Consider the following 22,315-nt stretch of genomic DNA (forward strand, 5'->3'; position numbering starts at 1 on the left):
ATATCAGCCGAAACGTTGTGTTAACAACAAACGAGATGAGGACAAATATCCGTCAAATGTAAATAATGTGTGTGTGTATATATATATACACGCGCGCGCGCACGCACACACACGCAAGCACACACACATATATCTGATAAAGAACGGAGTTTTGTTCAACATACAGCTAAATATGTTTTTAAATTTTTCTCAGAATCCTCTGAAAATCCTCATCAGAATATGCACGAATATAGATTATCTGAAGGTAATCATTGTTAAATCTCGATATATTTTATTTCCTGCTTTACTAACATCTAACATACTGTATTATTATTTTTTTTTGTGTGAGCTTATCTCTTTTGTTTGTTTTACTTGCTTCAGTCTCTGTCTCCAGATTGCAGCCGTGGTGAGGCACATATATATATATATATATATATATATATATATATATATATATATATATATATATATATATATATATAGATATATATATATATATATAGATATATATATATATATATATATATATATATATATATAGATATATATATATATATATAGATATATATATATATATATATATATATATATATATATATATATATATAGAGAGAGAGAGAGAGAGAGAGAGAGAGAGAGAGAGAGAGAGAGAGAGAGAGAGAGAGAGATACGACAAGCTTCTTTCAGCTTTCATCTACCAAATCCACTCATAAGGCTTTCGTCAGCCCGAGGCTATAGCAGGAGACTATTGTTCAAGATTCCACGCAGTGCGATTGAACCCGGAACCATGTGGTTAGAAAGCATTAAAAAAAAATTTTTTTATAAATGAAATGGTTTATTTCTACAGTGAATTGTACAACAGATCATATTTTAAATTATAACATAAATACAAAAAAAATAATAATAAATAAGAAGGATGAAAAAGAAAAATCAAAAAGAAAAAAGGGTTAAATGGGCAAAGCAGTAGAAGATGGAGAAGGTGAAGATGATGGGCAACACATCCAGGAAAAAATGATGTACTATTGAGCCAGAAAGGTCTCGCGAACTGGCAGAACTGTTAGATCGAAAAAGCAAAAAAAAAAAAAGAAATCCGTATTTCTTCTAGATATTTACGTCTTGAATTCAGATTCTGACGAGTCCAAGTTTGCCTTTTACCTTTTGGTGTCGATAAAATACAGTAACAATCAAATCCTTCCGTGCATCAATCGACGAACCCTTTTTTTTTCCGAAAAGCGCTCCTCTCCCAGGTAAATCAGAAACCATCATTTAGTGAAGAAAAGATGCCATACAGCGTATAATTTCGGTTCTGTGTCCAAATATTTCCAGAGTAAACTTTGCTTGTTAGCCTTCGGTGACGGATAAAGTGATGTGACAACCAAATATTTCTAGTCGATTAGATTGAGCATTCTATCCGAGCAAATTTCTGGTATTTTGTCTATATACGAACTTTTCCAAAAGGAAAAGAATGTTGAAATGTATAGTTCTACTATGATTTCATAAAGGTCTAAGTTGACTGAATACCATTATGCACACTCGGGCGAAACTCAGGGTGTGCATATATATATATATATAGATATATATATTCATAATTTGAGTGGAGGCAATACGAGCGGAAAACTAGAGGAACATGACATATTATCCAGCAGAATATTCAATATATATGCACACTTAGTACGACATTAATAAAGCGACATAAAGCTCAACTTAATAGAAGTGTTAATAACATACAAGCATATAGACATTTATATATATATTTTTATATACGCCCGCAAATATCTAAAAATATTTTAAAACATTTATAAATACATAGGCATTTTAAAAAATATATAAGTAAAATAAGTACATAATAAGATATAAAAGCGTCGATATTATATAAGACATAGTGAATTATAAATTCATATGATATACTATAGAGAAATAAAAATTTAGAGGTCACAGCACAAGCACATAGAGTATTTAAAAATACTTAGATATTTAAAAATACATAAAAATATCTCGAAATACTAAAGAGTAGGTTTATTCAGTAAAATCACTGCTGGCTTCAATCGCGGCCTCCATACTGCTTTGGAATCTCGTGCAACTCTTCTGAACGGTCTCCTTGTTTAAGTTGGTGAATGCTACAATAATCCTTGCCTTCAGTTCATCTTTGGTGATACAAGGGGTTTTGTTGGTCTCTCGCATGACTGCGCTCCACACATAATAATCAAGGGGGTTGTTAGTTGGCCAGATGTTAAGGGTGATGTGGTTGCAGAAATTGTCTGACAGCCATGAGTGGGTTCTCCTGCTTGTGTGGAATGGGGCAGAGTCCTGTTGCCAGACATAGGATCTTCCAGCAGCCACCTTCTTGACCCAGACTACCTCCCCCAGACACATGAAGTAGGACTCTGTGTTGGGTCTGAGGCCATGTGGGAAGATGAATGGGGGTATGAGGTTGCCATCATAAGTGATCACTCTAAATACTATGATGATGACTGGATGTTTATTTTTTATCACTCCCGGTACATGTCCTCAGATTGCACTGTCCTCAGATTGCACTGTCCTCAGATTGCACTGTCCTCAGATTGCACTGTCCTCAGAGTGATACCAAGACACTCTGAAGTGTCCGCACTGGAGCTTCCGGCGCGAATGCCAAATAGTACAGTATGTCTTTTCCAAATTTCTGGCTGAGTGAAATGCGTCATGGTGTTGTTCTTCTCATAGATGGCGCCCAACTGACCCTAACACACTGTGTAGCCGACAAAATCAAAAACAAACAATGCATATGAGCGAAATAAAAAATATAAAATGACAATTTACCCATCACACCCTGTATATATATATATATATATATATATATATATATATATATATATATATATATATATATATATATATATATATATATATGCATGTATATACATATATATATATACACATATATATATATACATATATATATATACATATATATATATATATATTATTTAAAAGAGTTCCAACTATGTTTGTTTTTTTACGTTTTATTTATATGAGGTATGAAAGTAAACTAGCCTTTATATATTCAATACTCTATATTTAATACTCAATATTTCATATATTCAATAAGACATTCAATACTTCATTTCATTTTACTATTTATATTATATATTCCATATTCTATATCCGACATTAATTTTATAAGAATATAAATAAAATATAAAAAACAGAGTTGGAACTCTTTTAAATAATATATTCCTCTATACACGATCATACAAAACCCTTTTTTTATGTTTTTATTTTTATTTTTGCTTTTATTCACACACACACACACACACACACACACACACACACACACACATATGTATATATATATATATATATATATATATATATGATTTAGAGAAAAGAACCAAAGTTCATGAACTCATCCATGAAAATCCACAGTCACATATAGAAATATTTAATAAGTAAAAACACTAAAAAGAACTATAATTAAAAACAAAGTGATAATCATTTAAATAACAAAACAACTTCACGTGTTTCATAACCAAATTTTCAAATAGAAAATAAAATATAATAAAATCGATTAAATCGATCGAAAATCAATTCTATTCAAAAATATAGCTAATCTTCATGTCAAAATAAAACAATAATAATAATAAAATGAATGTATATATATATCAATCAACAATAAATAACAAATTAATTTATATAAAAATACTTATATTAAGAAAGAAAATGTTTAACAATATTATTAAAAATAAATGTAATACCTATATAAAATAAAATTATAAACGTGACATTATTACCTTTACGTTTATTAGAATATAAACTAACAGAAATATTAAATGAATTAATATAAAAATATTCATTTCACCAATGAATAAAAGAAAAACATTTAACAATATTATTAAAATAAATGCAAAGCTTATCTTAACGAATCTTTCGTCTAAAATAGAATTTAAACGTTATACTATTAACTTAGCATTTTACTAGAATATAAACTAACAATACATGAACTTATATAAAAAAATAGGGATCTTTTTTAAAACGGGGGCCACATTTTTCATTAATGTTTTACGTAGTGTTTTTGGTACCGAAAGACTTTCAAACATCGTATACTTATCTATTTTGTGTTATAGAACAGAAAAATATTTTTGTATTCGAATTTATTTCATGTAAAAAATTGTCTTATTTCGATCATTTCAACCAATCACTGACAAATATTCAGTTGTTTATATTTACTCCTTTGGCTGATTAAGCCATAGCTTCGTTTTATTTGCTTTTTTCATCTTAAATTTGCTTTTTTCATTTTCTTTTTTTATTCTTCGTTTTATTTGCTTTTTTCTTTTTAAATTTGCTGTTTTACCCTAACCCTAACCCTATCACCGATAGAATTGTTTCAGAATCGTTTGTTTATGTAGTCGGCACTTAATGTATATGGGCTGAATGGACGTCAGTGATTGGTTGAAATTACAGAAATACGACAACTTTAACATGGAATAACTTAGGGATTTCTTTTTTTTTTAAGAAGACTAAGAGAAAAAGATGTTTTATATGGCACATTCTACCAGTGTTCCAAGTTTCAAAGTGTTTCGTTAATGAAAAATGTGGCCCCCGTTTTAAAAAAGATCCAAAAATAGTTATTTTACCAATAAATCAAAGAGAAATATTAAACAATATTATTGAAAAAATGCAACACTAATCTTATTGCAGTTTTAGTTTAAACTAAAATGTTAAACGTTATGCTATTAACTTAGTGTTAAATAGTATATCAATTAACAATAAATAACAAGTGAATTTATATAAAAATACTTATTTTACCAATAAATAAAAGAAAAACATTTAACAATAGTATTGAAAGAATAAATGCAATATTTATCTTAACGAAGTTTTAGGTTAAACTAAAATTATAAACGTTATATTATTAACTTTGCGTTTATTATAATATAAACTGACAAAAATAATAAATTAATTCATATAAAAAAAATTATATCACCAATAAATAAAAGAAAAACATTTAACAAAATTATTGAAAAGAAAGAAATGCAAAACTTATCTAATCGAATCTTTTGGACTTTTATCCCTAATATTATATATATATATATATATATATATATATATATATATATATATATATATATACATACATACATACATACATACATACATACATACATACAAACATACATACATACATGCATGTATGTATGTATGCATGCATGTATGTATGAAAGCATGTATTTTGCTGAGATATATAAATCTACACTTCAATGTATATTTGCAATTGCGGCACGCCGTGCGAAATGCTTAGCGGTATTTCATCTGTCTTTACGTTCTGAATTCAAATTCGTCCGTGGCCGACTTTTCCTTTCGTGGTCGATAAATTAAGTGTCAGTTGCGGATTGGGGTCGATCTAATCGACGTGCCTCTTCCCCCAAAATTTTGTGCCTTGTGCCTAGAGTAGAAAAAAAAAGCAAAAAATATATATTTGCACATATCTTAACATTTTTCTTCAGATCACACCACAGAACATCAATCTATGCCCAATGGTCATGACTTTGGAGAATTTAGCACTGTCCACAAGGAAAATACTCACCATGGCGGTTCTGGACATGATGCCCTTCAAGAAAGTAATCGATGCTCAATTTTTCAATATTTTATGATTCTATACTGCCAGTGATTTTATTTTATCATTTAGTCAGAAAACGGTCACGAACAATCAGAACAAAAATATTTTGAAAAATTATAACATTTTCCGGGAGTAATATAACAATTACTTACCATGAATCGATGTTATCCTCAGTTGAAGTGTGTCAGTTGGTGCATATATGTAGGTTGCTTCATTCTCTTCCTTTCCATTTTATCTTTCCTTAACCAACACCAAGTCAACCAGAGACTATATATCTCCAGCAAAACAGGCCTGTGTTGGTTTGTGACGGCGTAACTTTTATTGTTTAGTAAAATCGCTAAAAAGTGCGCAGTGAACATGCTGTGAGCAGTGAAAATTTTCGGATAGAATCCTCCATCAGAAAATTTCGGATAGAATCTTCCATCAGAAAAAAGTTAACAGGAGGGAAATTAACGAAAACCAGCAGAATTTTACATCTTCTAAAAAAAAATGGCTTCTACTGTGAGGAACACAGGAAAATGGGAGCTTTAAACGTGAAGACGATGTCGTAGGAAAAAAGAGAGTGTGAGAGGTAGAAAGAAAAAGACATGCAATGACGATGAGAAGCGGATGAAGTCGAGAGTAGGGTGATGGGAGATGAGATGGAAAGGATGTTGAAGAATAAGAAAGGGTTTAGTGAACCAAGAGGAATTGTAAGAGTAGAAGAAAATTTGTTCGTTTAAGCCTGTGGGTGACATATCACCAAATTCGAATATGAAGCGTTGTTCCATCCATTTCCTTGAGAATGTGGATCCATGGTGTTCTATTACTGATAAGTTACTACGGGAATGGCGTGCAATTTTGAAGTGAGTGGTGACAATTTGTCCTAGTAGTATGTTTCGAATGGGATGCTGAATGTGATCGGCAAGGCATCGGTAAGGTATCAACTAAACAACAGTAAATATAACGGTGGTACAGCTCTGGAATGGATTCAGTGAATAATGCAAATATTTTTTTTTTCAATCCGGCCCACAACGAGGTTGACATATTTGGTATCCATCCTAGTTCCACCCCCACTGACTACTTTGTAAAACTTTGCATTTTTCACTCTCCACGCCAAGTTCACTGTATTCGTTTTATAGATTTTACCATATATACATACTTACACACACACACACACACACACACACACACACACATATATATATATATATATATATATATATATATATATATACGAAAGTAAGCACATAAATACGAAACAAATTGGGGAAAAATAGTACTCGAATACCAGAGGTAGAGTAATATGTCTTATTATTAAAGCTGCGAAAACATCACAAAAATATCACAAAAAACTGCCACTCGTAATTTCAGATTCCCGTTCGTCGGACAGTTTTGATTGATAATATACAATTTACATTGACAGATACACATTTGAAATTGGTTTCGTATAGTTGCTCCCTTCAACTAACATTTTTTAAAAGAAACGGTGATATACATAAAATTAAAATTAAGTCATTTAAAAATCATATAATTGCCAATAACGTGTGGCATCCTATATGGGACAGTGCTACTGACGTTTATAGCCCCAGGAAGACATCTCTTCCAGCTGGCTAACGACACACATTCTGTGTCGGATTAGTATTTGCGAGGGGAGGTCATCACTCTCCTCCCTAGCTTTACGGACTCGAGTTTTTGGGTGGTTACCCGTCCTCAACGCGTGTTAATCACCAGCTAGTGATAAAACTCACTCCACTCGCAAAATACTATATGCTCTTTCCAGCAACGAACCTTCGCTGATCTTGAAAAAGGAAAAATAAGCTATATAAAATCTCTAAGCGAGAAGTAAACAGCAGTAATACGGGATCGTAACGTATAATTGCCAACCAAGTGCGGCGTCCTGTACGGGACATTGCTACTGGCGTTAATAGCCCCAGGAAGACATCTCTTTCAGCTGACTAATGACACGCATTCTGTGTCCGAATAGTATTTGCGAGGGGAGGTCATCGCTGCCATAGCTTATTTCTCCATTTTCGAGATCAGCGACGGTTCGTCGCTGGAAAAAGCATGTAATATTTTGCGAGTGGGGTGAGTTTTCATCACTAGCTGGTCATTAACATACGCTGAGGACTGGTAATCACCCAGAAATTCCAGTCCCTGTGTATCACGTAAGGCTAGGGATGGGAGTGATGACCTCCCCTCGCAAATACTAATCGGACACAGAAGGTGTGTCGTTAGCCAGCTGGAAGAGATGTCTTCCTGGAGCTATAAACGCCAGTAGCACTGTCCCGTATAGGATGCCACATTTGGTTGGCAATTATGTGTTACGATTCGGTATTGCTACTGTTTACATCTCACTCAGAGATTTAATATAGATTTAAATATCATATTATGTAAAATCGAAGAAACCGTTAAACTAAAAGTTGACTTTAGATAGAAAGACATGCATAATTAGAGTAAATTAATTGATGGTAAAATAAATTTAATTAAAATAATATAAGTGTTTATAACAAAATATTCACTTACAGAGATCTAACAGCATAAAAATAAACACACGTTGATCACGTACAAATGTATAAAAATATTCACTTATACATACACACACACAAAAAGAAAAACATATACATACGTATATGCTCTAAACCTCTAAACATACAAACGTTAACGCATGCATACATACATACAAATATATAGGCAAAATGTAAATATGAATGTATATAGTAATGTATATATAGGTATCTACATACATATATATATTCATCATACGTCTCCGTGCGTCTGTTCTAAATGCACAACTTTGTTGCTACAAATTAGGAAAAAGAATCAGAATAAGTAGTGATGGGAGGAAGTTCTATAGAATTTTTAATAGGAGAACGCTGAAGGTTAGCTATTCTTGTTGCAAGAGCTTTGCCTCTTTAATTAAGCAGCATAACAGGAAAATCATTCGAAGCAACTACAGTGCCGGAAATAACCAGAAGTATTGTTATTCAATGATCAAAGTTGCTGTCCGTTAGAGGGAAATTGTCTTGAGAAAGGAATAGTCTATAGAGATAAGGTACAAATAGACGGCTCACAAGAATACAAAACATATAGTGGAGCTTCGTAAAATTCCTTTAATATTAGATTATATTCCCACCAAAATTCATTTCGATACCCCGAAAATAGGACAGCAATAAATTACGCTAAACATATCTAACAACTGAAAGAAAATGATGCTCGACCTTTCAAAATCAGCTGGACAATCTTGGAGAAAGCAAAACCATATAAACATGGAGCATATAGGCGCCCAATGAGTTGCAGTTTGTGCCTGACTGAAAAGCTCTTCATCCTGTTCCAGCATAAATACGCACTGAACCAAAGACGGGAGCTTTTAAATACCTTCAGACAAGCTACGAGGTATAAAAAGTGGAATGAAAAAATACCGTACGGATAATATTGACTTTCTCATTTGATTTTGGCTTTTCACCTAAATACATGCATCATTTAGTATTACATTCATTGTACATTTTTTTTGCCTTTTACATTTTACATTTTTCGACTTTCAAGTAAACCTTCGACTGTTTATGAACTATTATTTTACTTTATTTCATTATTTCATTACTTTTATAATATTCTAATTTTATTTTTATTGTTTTATTGCTGCTATTGCTTTTATATTCACAGTTTTTAGCCATATGATCGTTCTTTCATACTGCAATTTAGCCCAAAATATACCTCAATTTTGATTTTTAATGCATATCTTTAAAAGTCCATTTACAATCGCCCAAAATATTTTTTAAGATATCAAACACCCGAATGGATGTTTCCTTTTTTTTATTATACCTTCTTTTTATTATTGTTATGATTTTTTTTCTTATTTACTTAATCACTTGCATTTATTTATCTGCTGTTAAGATGATGGTGCAGAGCTTTAGTGAGCTGAACAAAATATTTGACGAAAATTTAGCCAGTTGCTAAATTTCTGATTTAAATTTCGCAGAGGTCAAAATTTTAGAAAAGATTTATCATATTCATATTTATATTACATTAATTCATTGCGCTATTTTTTTTATTTTCAATATTCAATATACAAACAGTTTTAAATATAAACGTATGTGTATACACGTTATGGTGTATATATGTATATTTATGTGTATATATGTATGTAGATACATATATGCGTATATGTTGATTTGTATATTTGAATGCGTGTATACAAGTGTGTTACTATTGTATATATGTATGTATTTTTGTGGATATGCATGTCTTTTCATGTGTGCGTTTGCAAGCTTATACAGAAGAGTTTTAACGTATGTCATTGTTAGATACTTTAAGAACGTTATTTTTCAAACCATTTCTCTCTCTCTCTCTCTCTCTCTCTCTCTCTCTCTCTCTCGCTTTCTATTTTTCTCTATCTTTTACTTTTTTCTTCCTCCAGCCACTTCTTTTACTGATTTTTTTTCCTAATTTGTAGCAAGAAAGTTGTGCATTTAGAACATACGCACGGAAACGTATATGTATGTGTATATGTATACACACACACACACACACACACACACACGCATATATATATATATATATATATATATATATATATATATGTGTGTGTGTGTGTGTGTGTGTGTGTATATATATAAGATATATAGTTTTAGGGAAAATAACCAAGTTTCAAGAACTCATCGATGAAAATCCACTATCACATACAGAAAAATTAACAATTAAAAGCACAATAAATAAGTATAATATAAAACAAATTAAATATCATAAGATAAAGATAATATTATCTTTATTATCTTTATATTATGATATTTAATCTGTTTTATATTATACTTATTTATTGTGCTTTTAATTGTTAATTTTTCTATATCTGATAGTGGATTTTCATCGATGAGTTCTTGAAACTTGGTTATTTTCCCTAAAACTATATATTTTATATATATATTTTATCTATAAAGCTCAATTTAATTTTAATTTTTTATAAATTGATTTTAATTGAGTTTTTACCTGTAATTTTGGATTTTGTCCCTAATATATATATATATATATATATATATATATGTGTGTGTGTGTGTGTGTGTGTGTGTGTGTGTGTATGTATATATGTATGCATGTATCAACATTTGTATGTTTCGTATATATATGTATGAATATGTTTTTCTTTGCTGTGTGTGTGCAAGTATAAGTGAATCTTTGTATTCATTTGTATGTGAACAACGTGTTTATTTTTATGCTGTTAGATCTCTGTAAGTGAATATTTTATTATAAACAGACTTATATTTAAAATAAAGACTATTTGCCAACATAAGGTGGTTGTCCTAGATGGGACGACTGTAACTGTTGCTTAGCTCCAGGAAACATCGTTTCCAGCTGGCAATACGACACAATATCTGTGTCCTTATATTTTCAACACAGGGATCCCAGCACCCCCATCCAGCACAAAGCAACACCTGTAGATCGGTTTCTGAGTTATTGCCCTTTATCAGCACAGAGTAGCTGCTTGGCTATGTGGCGTTGTTGAAATCCCGTTCGAAAATATATAATTTTTAAAGTGACACACTTCACTGATCTAATAAATAGAAACATTATTATTTCTAAACCTCTCAAAGAGAAGTATTCAATAACAGTTCTTTAAAGTAAAAACTATTTGCCAACGTAATGTGGCTGTCCTGGATGGGATTACTGTTAGTGCTTTTTAGCCCCAGGAAACATTGTTTCCAGACAGCTATACGACACAGTATTTGTGTCATTATATTTCCGAACAGGGAGCCCAGCACACTTATCCAGCTTAAAGCAACATCTGTTGACCGGTTCCTGGGTTATTGCCCTTTATCGGCACAGAGTAACTGCTTGATTTTAATTAAATTTATTTTATTATTAATTAATTTACTCAAGGTATACACGTTTTCCTTCTAACTAAAGTTAATCTTTGATTTAAGGTTTTCTTCAATTTTACATAATACGATTTTTAAATCTTTTAATTTTAATTATATATATATATATCACCGTTTCTTTAACAAAAACATTAGTTGAAAGGAACAATGAAATGAAGCCAATTTCAAATGTGTATCTGACAATGTAAATTGTATATTTATATATATAGCTCCAATTTTTCGTTCTATTCTCAATCAAAACTATTCAATGAACGGGAATGTGAAACTCTGAGTAGCAGTTTTAAAAAATATTTTTGTGATGTTTTTTGCAGCTTTAATAATAAAGTATATATATATAATTACGCAAGCTACAAGGAATCTTGTGTAGCTCTGCGTCGGCAAGATATGAGAAAATATCGAAAGAAGCGAAAGGGGGGGACAGTGAACTTGTAGTGAAGAGTAGAACATACAACGTTTCGGATGCAATCTTTCGTCAGGGGGTAGAGAAAAAGAGAAGTTGAAGAAAGACAGAGTTTTACATCATCTCAGCTTGAAAAACTGACTACAACTGATAATGGACGCTGAATAACAAGGGCTGCAAACGTGAAATAGAAGTTATAGGAGAGGGCGTGCAGAAAGGAGGGGGAAAGGGTGATGGAAAGAGTAGACGTAAATAGGTACGAGAATGTTGCAGAGAAAAGATGGAAGGAGGATTAAAAAGGGTAAAAAGGAATTAAGAGGTGAAAGGATGAATGGAAAAACGTTCATTCACACCTGTCGGGGACATAGTGCCAACATAAAATATGAGACATTGCTCCTTTCCTTTCGTAGAGAATGGGTGTCTGTGGTACAAGGCCATGCCACACACTGATAAATCTGCAATAGAATGATTCACAGTGTTGAAATGGGTGGCAACAGTTTGGCCTGGCATTCGTAGCATTATACTTCTGATGTGTTTGCGAATGCAATCCCCAAGGCGTTTTTCCTTTAATCCGTTCACCTCTTAATTCTTTTTTAGCCATTTTAATCCTCCTTTTACCCTATCTCTGCAACATTCCCGTATTTACTTAACTCTGCTCTCTCCATCACCCTTTTCTTCTTCCTCCTTTCTGCAAGCCCTCTCCTATAACTTCTGTTTCACGTTTGCATCCCTTGTTATTCAGCGTCCATTATCAGTTGCAAGCAGTTTTTCAAAGTGAGAGGATGTGAAACACTGTCTTTCTTCAACTTCTCTTTTTCTCTTATAATTTATCCCCTGACGAAAGATCGCATCCGAAACGTTGGATATTCTACTCCTCACAGCAAGTTCACTGTACTCTTTTCACTCCTTTATATATATATATATATATATATATATATATATATATATATATATATATATATATAGTTGGAATTTACAAAAAAATAAACAAAAGACGAAGGCGGTGTGTAAACAACAAACAAATGTATTAGTTTAACGCTCGGGAAGTAAGAAAGTCTTTTATGTGTTGAGCCTATGCTCTTCGACAGAAAGGAACACAGAAATAAACAGAGGGAGAAAATTAAAAAAAAGGTTTAGTGGCTAGCGATCAATCATGGCGAATATATATATATGTGTGTGTGTGTGTGTGTGTGTGTGTGTGTGTGTGTGTGTGTGTGTGTGTGTGTGCGCGTGTGTGTGTGTGTGTGTACACGTATATTATGTTTCACATTCTCATCTTGTCAAAGATATTTGTAACTCTCACCTGACTATAGAGTTTATATTATCAAGCGGTTGTTCATTTTTAGATTGTCAGAGGGAGGCACAGCTTTTCCACGTTTTGTTGTCTAGAATGTAGACTTGGACTCGCCAAATTACAATCCAGTGTCTGTAGAAAATTGTGTTATGAGGTCCAATTTCTTATTTATTTTTTTATTTGATCGATATTTGGCGTGTACAATTTCAGGTCGTCGACAAAGATGGGTGATAGTTCTGGATCGATTTCTATCATTACTATAATTTGTGTGTAGATATGATAATGAGTCCAATAATAATAAGAACAGCTTCACTGACAAGCTATCACTCTAAGAGATACTTTTATGGTAATCAATGCTATCCGATTCAATTTGCTCCACATCACTCGTAAGGAGCAAAGTGATATACAAAGTCTTTGTCAGGCGTTCAACAGCACTTACAATTAGTTGTGGGACTTTGACTAACTGTAATGCTTTGATAAGTTCCCACGTAATGCTTCGGTTAAGTTCTCACGTTGTTTTCTGATGTTTCTTTCCTGGATCATTTTGTTAATTTGTAGCTGCTGTACACAGTCCCACACCTCCATTCTTCTAGCTTGCTCAAGTGTTATAATGCTGCTGGTAGCACTATGATAATGTGAGAAAAGATTGAGGCACCCAGTGTATGATTTATATGTGATGTTCTAGCAGGCTCTGAGGCGGTAAATTTGGCAAGGTTGGTTTGGCTATTCTGGGACATAAGGAGAGTCGATACAGTTGATAATCATTACGGCAGTTCTTATATGCTTTGATACATTCTCCATACAACCGTATGAGATCTCGTCGATAAATGGTGAAATTCTTCAGTCAGTAACTTGGTATGTGGTATGGGCCTGGAGGATTTCCTGTTCAATATTTTCCTTAGAACTGTTTCCATTATTTCGCCGTCTATTGCATATTGCTTTTGCTGGACATGCTGGAAGTATTCCTACTCCAGTTATTTTAGCCATACAGCTTGTTTGTTGAGTTGATTATTTGTTTCCCATACAGAACTCCAGTGGTCCTCAACCTGATATTTTGCGGGTGGGGTTTTAGTTTATGTTTTATAGAAGCGTTGACACCGTGATAAAATTACTTGAGATCCCTAAAATAATTTACTGAGCATTTGCCGTTTATATGCTGTAGATGTATCGTTTAGCTTTTCATTTGTAGCTGCAAGTTGTTGTTAAAGCTGGTCCAGTTTGAAGTTAAGGTTTTTGAATCCTTTATCACCAAAATGTGTCTCTAGTTTCTTCTATGGTTTTCCTGTTGTCGTATGAAGTTGTTCTCTGTGTTACATTTCAACGATCTGTGAGATGTCTTCGCTGGAATAAATTTTATGTATGCGTGTACTTCGCTAAGATTTATGAATTTACACTTTATAATATATCTGCATATATCTTTACATTTTTTTTTTTCAGATTACGGCAAAGATCGTATTATGGCCCATGATGTTCACGACGCTGATGAATCTCGAGGTTTTCACTTAGCACGTCCTCCTCACAGGGGCCTTGGTGGTATTGAACATAGTCTCACAAAACAAAGTAAGTATTTTGCTATACTGCCATTGATTTTATTTCCTTATATAGTCAGAAAACGGTTTCGAACTGGCAGCACCGTTAAAATGGTTCGCGGTTTTTCTTGCAGAAATTATGTCCTAGATTCTTATCTCGACGAGCTCAAACTTGCCTTTTATCGTTTCAGGATCAATCACATACAGTACCAGTCAAGTCCTGTGGTCTATAGAATCGACTAAGTCCTCCTCCATAAGTTCTATCCTTATATCTAAATCAGAATCAATCACCTAGTGAGAAAGAAAACATGCCTTGTATTTGATATATGTTTTAAGTTCTGAATGAAAATTTCTTTAAGGTTAAATTCTCTTCCTAGCTCTGAGTTAGAGATAAAGTAATGGCTGTTCCAATCCACTAAATATTTGGCATTGTGTCTATGTAAAATAATACATTTTCATCCAAAAGGAATGGTCGAATGTTATAGCTCTATTCGTGTAATTTTGAAATCACCATAGTTGACGTCCTATTTTATCTACTTGATCTTCTCAACGAATAGTGGACGAGGAAGAAGCTTCGAGTAAATGCATTTAGTGCATGATCTCTTAAAGAAAAATAGTATAGGAGTTGAGAATTACAAATATAAATATGTCGGATCTATATGCTAGTTTATAAACACGAGTGTCATTCTAGTAACTTTTTTCCTATTGAATGGCAGGAAATCATAAAAGAGGCGGAAAGCGTGAAACGTTAATCAGAGCATTAGTTTATTCTAGCTCGATGTTTTTGTATCATAGACCCTGATCAATATTAATGAGTCGATAGATAAATTCCTATACTTTTGAATTGGCTATCCTGTTTATTTTCTTGTTATTTTTTTTTTTTTTTGTTATATTCTGATATATTTATATTTATGATTACCTTAAATGAAAAGAATTTTGCTTCTGTTAGCAATATTTCGCCAAGTATTAATAGTGCAACACTTGTTTCCTTAATGTGTGTGTGTGTGTGTGTGTGTGTGTGTGTGTGTGTATGTGTGCGCGCGCGCGCATTTCACTTTTGTATTTGGTTTGCCAGTTCTTTATACGAGGTGATATCAAAAGTTTCCCTGATTAGATATATTTTTTAAAAATAACTTATTTACCTAAGTTTTAACATCATCTCTTTCGAAATAGTCACCTTGCGCAACAATACACCGGTTCCAGCGTTCTTACTACTTATGGAATCCGGCCTGGGAGTCGTTTTCCGTAAGCGAGTCGAGGTTATTCTGCTATTCGCTCTGGATATCGACATCGGTGTTAAAACGGTGACCTTTGAGCTGCATTTTCATCTTGGAGAAGAGATAGAAGTCCGTAGCTGCTAAATCTGGTGAATAGTGTGGGACTGAAGTATTACTTTGTTGTTTTATTGCGAGAAACTCTTGAGTGAAGAGACCTCGGTGTTGAATCCAATTCTTAACCGCTCCACTTATTCGTTCGCTTTCCCTAAATGTCGTCCCTCAAACGCTTCAAAGCGTCGCAGTAGAACCCTCGATCGACGGTCTGGCTCTGTGTGACGAATTCTCAATGCACAATATGCACACATTTCCGATGGTAGCGCACATGCCATATCTTCCAGATCACTCATCGCCTTCCAGGGACGTTCTTCCGCTTTAGAAGCACCCGTTCCACTAAAAGACATTGCGTACGACCCATTATCTCGTCGCCGTCAGCCTGTTGAAGCATGCTCAATGTCTCTGTAGCAGACTTACCAAGTTTAACGCAAAATTTCACGTTGGATTTTTCTTCCTCTCTATGACAAAATCACACACTACAGCATACACATGATCACAAAAACTTAGATTTCACAACTTGCAAAGTAAACACAGTGATGTCACTCGGCACACTACCTCATAAAGATCACTGCTAGCTCTTACTGCGCACGGAACTATGTATTGCCATCTGTTGGCACGCTACACAACAAATCCGGGAACTTTCTGACACCACCACGTGTATGTATGTATGTATATATGTATGTCAAACAATTACTAAACATCCCCCTTTTTTATTTCGATAAATGTGTATCGATGCATCATGGAACGTATTTTCTTATTTCAAATTAAGGGAATTTGGTTTCTATTTCTAGGGAGTCATCCAAAGAAAAGCATGTGCGATCATGGTTCAAACAAGAATTTTTTGGGTAGGTGTATATCAAAGTAATTAATTAGATATATACTGTAATTTTAGACGATCTCAAAAATTGGGGTAAGTCGATTACATCGATCCCAGTGCTCAAGTGGTTCTTATTTTATCGACCCCGAAAGAATAAAAGGCAATGTCGAACTGAATGGAATTTGAACTGAGAAATTAAAGATGGACGAAATGCCGCTAAGCGTTTCTTCCAGCGTCCTAACGATTTTGCCACTTCACCGCCTTAGTAATAATAATAATAATAATAATAATAATAATAATAATAATAATAATAATAATATGAACAACAAAAACAACAACAACAATAGTAACAATAGCAACAACAACAACAATAATAATAATAACTGCCCTGAAGCAGTATCAGGCAATGGCTCTCATTGCTTTTGATCTTAACTGGTCGGAAGTGTTATTATGTACATTGTCTTGTCTCGCTATAAAAGATGGGCTACAACAAATAATCTGTTCAATACCACAGATTTGCTTGTCAGATGTTTTACCTTAACTAGTTGAGCATGTCCCTTAGTGACTGGCGATATGTTATCACAAGGAGAAGTAGTGGGGAAGTATCATAGCCAAGTGTTGAGAGGAATTCTTTGGGGTTTGAATAATTCATATTCTGGAAACATGGGTCTTTTGTTCATCGTCCTTAAAACAAATTTTGTTCAGGGAAATTTTGAGTGGAATGAGCGACTCGACCTGAAGAAAATTCTAACTGAGACCCATCTGCAAGGTTATGCGTTGTCAGTGTTAGATCATTTTTGATTCCGGTTGACGTAAGTCTTGTTATACTTTGTTGTACCTTTGTCGATGGTTCTCCCCGCGCGAGTGAACCATGTTTTGTTGAATTTGTTAAATACCGTTTCTGTTTTTGTTAAATTTTGTGTTTGTCTTCTTCCCTATTTTGGGGCGAAGTAAATGAAAAAATAAAATAAAATGGAATGTAAACCAGTTCCAGTACATGCCGGGAGTTATGCTTCAGCAGCTGGGAAAGGTGCAGATTCGCTAGAAGTGCGAAAAAATTAAAATTGAACAAAGGAAGCTAAAGCAATGCTACAGGCTGATTCAGAAGGAGGGATCAATTTTAAAACTGACCCCTCCAGAAGAAGTGACAACAAGTACCAAGAAAAGAACAGTGGTGTACAGAACACTGTCTACAACCACAAAGAAAACAGAGATTGCTACGGAAGAAGTAATTAAAGAATGTCTGAAGAAAATTAAGCACGGGACAACATTCTATACAAGAGGCAGAACATACGGCACGGTGGAGGTGAGATTTGCCAACGAACAGGAAGTAATAAATCATTCCACTGTGACGCTAAATACAGAAAAATGGGTACTTGTGTGGCAAAAGGGTCGCTAGAATTAGAATAAGCAGAGTACCACCAGAGATCAAAGAAGCATGGCTGGTGGCAGCCGTAATGCCCAAAACTGAGGAAGACGCCAAAATTCTAAAGGTAGATTGTTGGGGATACGGACTAGAAATGGTCATCCAGATCGGACAACAAGATCTAAATTAAATTGCTGAAGAAATAATACTATCGAAGGACATAAGGTTGAGAGTGGTGGTAGAAGGAAGGCCACCAATTAGCTATTAGAGTAAAGTGTCGAAAGAGAGAAAATAAAAACGAGGAAAGCCAATAGGAGCAGAATGCCGAAATAGCGGACCTAGAAAATGAAAAATGCACGAAAGAAGCGGGAGAACCATTTACGGAGGTAACCAAAACGAAAAGGAAAAGAACCAGTGAACTCACCTCCAGAGAGTTCAATAAAGAAAAAAAACGTAGAGTGAAATAGACTGTACACATTTTCCACTAAATGAACCTCCACCAGCATCAACAACGAAGGAAAAAGAAAAGGAAACCATCACAGACAACTCAATTCCACTGCAGGAACGAACAGTCAAAAGACCAGGAAAAAACAAATGACATATGGTATACAAAAAACAAATGGCATATGGTATACAAAAAACAAATGGCATATGGTATACAAAAAACACAGATATAGAAGGGGAAATCACCAAATTTAAATCGGTGATAAGAGTTAAATTACCAACGGAACATTACCCAGAAAGTACAACAGCCATAGTAATAGACAAAGAGAGATATGAGAAATTGAAGAAATGGCTTGGAAACAAAATAGACCCAATAGGATGAAGGTAGAGTTTGACGACCTACCGCCAGTTATATGTTACGACGACTTGTTGCCATATAATAAATGGTAGAGTGTGAGTAAGCTTAAAAAATTTTAAAGACTACACATACGATATTAAAGGGGAAAAAAGAGAAAAATAAAGAGAAAAAATTATATAAACACTTTGTACTGAAACAGTTAAATGGTACTGTTTGAGAGTGGGGTTCAAGCGGCTGTTACATCCTCATTTAAATATTATACATCTTTCATTCATTCGTGTCATTTTTTTGCGCCCATTGTGGTGTTCTGTTTGTCCTTGTGCCGTCCCCCTCTGTGTCATGGCTTGTGTGCCAAATATAGAAAACAGTCAGCGAAGTATGCCGTACTGGTCAGTCACGCAGACGACGAAATACGTCGTCATAATGCGGGACATATCAATATTTCAGTTCAAAGTAATCTCAAACATTTAAACATTACTAATTTTATAAACGCAGAAGACTTGCTAGTATGAACATAGTATATATTACTGAGAAATAAATATATCAAGTTATATAAAAATATACCTTTGGCTCTTTTTCAGATTCCCTTCAAAGTTATTACCAAAATTACTATCAATTGGGATCCATGAGGCGTAACCCATTAAGAGGTAAATATAATTAAACTACACAATGTTTTTTGATCATTGACAAACTACACTGGATTGTAATTGGCTATTTCATCTAAAAGTCTGAAGCAAGTTTATGATTTTTCACGATATACCACAGTGCTGAAGGGAATATACTTGGCTTTCTGCTTGATCTTCCTTAGAAACGTATATCTATAGGAAAAAGTGGATAAGAAAAGTGGTCCAATGTGCTTTAGTTCCGCTGGAGTACGTTTTCTTTGAAACGCATTCAGTGTAGTGTCTTTGAGAGAAGAAGAGTAAAAGAGATGAGAATTAAAGGCGTACATATATCGGATACACATACACACATATATGCATACGCACATATACACATACATAAATGTAAATATGTATCTATTTGTGTGTGTGCGTGCGTGTGTGTTTATATAAGATATAAGTATATTAATACTTATTTTTTAACATCTACTCCTATTTGAAACGTTTAAATATTCTTAATGTTAAAAATTCAGAAGAGGATGTGCTATGATTACAAGTAGATCGGTGGTGCTCAAGACGTTGTTGGCACTCCGTCGCTTACGACGTCGAGGGTTCCAGTTGATCCGATCAACGGGACAGACTGCTCGTAAAATTAACGTGCAAGTGGCTGAGCACTCCACAGACACGTGTACCCTTAACGTAGTTCTCGGGGATATTCAGCGTGACACAGTGTGACAAGGCTGTCCCTTTGAAATACAGGTACAACAGAAACAGGAAGAAAGAGTGAGAGAAAGTTGTGGTGAAAGAGTACAGCAGGGTTCGCCATCATCCCCTGCCGGAGCCTCGTGGAGCTTTAGGTGTTTTCGCTCAATAAACACTCACAAGGCCCGGTCTGGGAATCGAAACCACGATCCTATGACCGCGAGTCCGCTACCCTAACCACCGGGCCATTGCGCCTCCACTGGTGTCCAAGATACAGCAGGGCTAAAAGTAAAACATGTCAAACCGTGATCATAATCGATAGTAGCTACCATATATATAAGTGAAACTTGAAGTAGATAGAGCTACAGATAACTCAATATTGGACATTTTCCTTAACTGGGATTTGTAACTTAATATTTATTTATCTATTTTGAGTTCAACCGTAAAAATATTTTAATTCTCACAAAGTACTATTTTCATATTTTCATATCTGATTCAGTTGTTTTAGATGAATGTATGTCCAAATGTCTATTTGTACTCGTACGTGCGTGTCTATAATTGTATATTGATGTGTTGTTATATGTATACATGAATGTGAATTATTAGGTGTAAGAATGCATACACACACAAGCACGCACACACACACACACACACACATGCACGCACACATACTCATACACACACACATATATATATATATATACTTGTATAGGCAAGTATATATATGCATCTACACATACATGTATACGTATATACATATTGATATGCATATCTTCGTACCTGTATAAGTCACTATATATATATATATATATATATATATATATATATATATATATATATATATATATATATAAATATAAGAGCACTCATGTACATATGTAGGTGTCTGCTTTTATCTTTTTGTATGTGTATATATACACGTGTATGTGTATTTTTCTTGGTGTTATATATATAGCTCAGAAAAAGACCCCATTCCATATGTGTGTGCGTGTGTGTATAACCCAGTAAAAGACTCCATTCCATAAAGATACACATATGTATGTATGCATATATGTATCAGTCTCTAAGCGGGTTTTCTCTCTCTCAATTCCATGAAGATGTTATATTATATTTGATTGCGCATGTAACCAACTGTATGAATTCAAAAGCTTTCCCCATAGACATGACCTTCATTTAAATGACTCTGAGGAAGCTATAAATGTTTCACTAGTACTCAGCTCGAACAGCAAGCTTCTTGTTTCAGAAGCAAATGTAAACTAATGAAAGAAATTACGTAACTCCTGTTCTTTTGTATTTCATTAAATTATATATCTATAGACATATATATATATATATATATATATATATATATATATATATATATATATATATATATATATATATAAAATATAAGGAAAATGACAAGTTTTAACAGAGAAAATATCAATTTATTTATATAGTAGCCAATTTCATATCGCCTACGTACGTTTCAATTTCTTACCTTCATTCATATTTTAGAATTAATATTGCATTAAGCATTTAAATGTTAAAAAATCTCTTCAGGGCAAAAATTGACAAAATATATCCTAATGAATGGAGAGTTGCTTTACCGACTGAAGTAACAGCATACGCGCGTGCGGGTGCATATTTTGGCACAAGGCCAGCAATTTTAGTAGGACCGGTTAGTCGATTACATCGATTCTAGTACTTGATTGATGACTATCTCATCGACCTCAAAAGGATGAAAGCAAAGCCAATATCAGCAGAATTTGAACTCAGAAAATAAAAGGCCGGATGAAATGCCGTTAAGCAATTTTGTCAGGTGTGCAAATGACTCACCGCCTTACATACATACATACATACATACATACATACATACATAAATACATACTAATCAGATGTTGATATTTCACAGAAATATCTAAAGATTAGATTTTTATCTTGTAATTATTTATAATGTGTATAACAATATAATTCTATAAAATATATCATAAATTGCTTTCTTTTTAATGATTTCAGATTTACAAACATTGGCATCGTTTGCTTCAAATGGTAATGGTGAGAGGATACATTAT

At 33.6% G+C, this 22,315-nt stretch overlaps 1 protein-coding gene across 1 annotated transcript in view; it reads left to right on the forward strand.

Moving 5' to 3' along the window:
* LOC106882964 (uncharacterized) overlaps positions 1–22,315 on the forward strand; it is a 125,642-nt gene that overhangs the window by 9,705 nt on the left and 93,622 nt on the right. Inside the window, exons 4-9 of the mRNA XM_089350073.1 lie at positions 194–244; positions 5,457–5,570; positions 14,550–14,672; positions 16,764–16,817; positions 19,539–19,604; positions 22,260–22,298. Of these exons, the coding sequence (XP_089206199.1) occupies positions 194–244; positions 5,457–5,570; positions 14,550–14,672; positions 16,764–16,817; positions 19,539–19,604; positions 22,260–22,298 (447 nt within the window). The remainder of the gene's footprint in view (positions 1–193; positions 245–5,456; positions 5,571–14,549; positions 14,673–16,763; positions 16,818–19,538; positions 19,605–22,259; positions 22,299–22,315) is intronic.

The sequence above is a fragment of the Octopus bimaculoides genome, chromosome 4, assembly GCF_046866305.1.
Source record: "Octopus bimaculoides isolate indiv1 chromosome 4, ASM4686630v1, whole genome shotgun sequence".
Taxonomy (NCBI): Eukaryota; Metazoa; Mollusca; class Cephalopoda; order Octopoda; family Octopodidae; genus Octopus; species Octopus bimaculoides.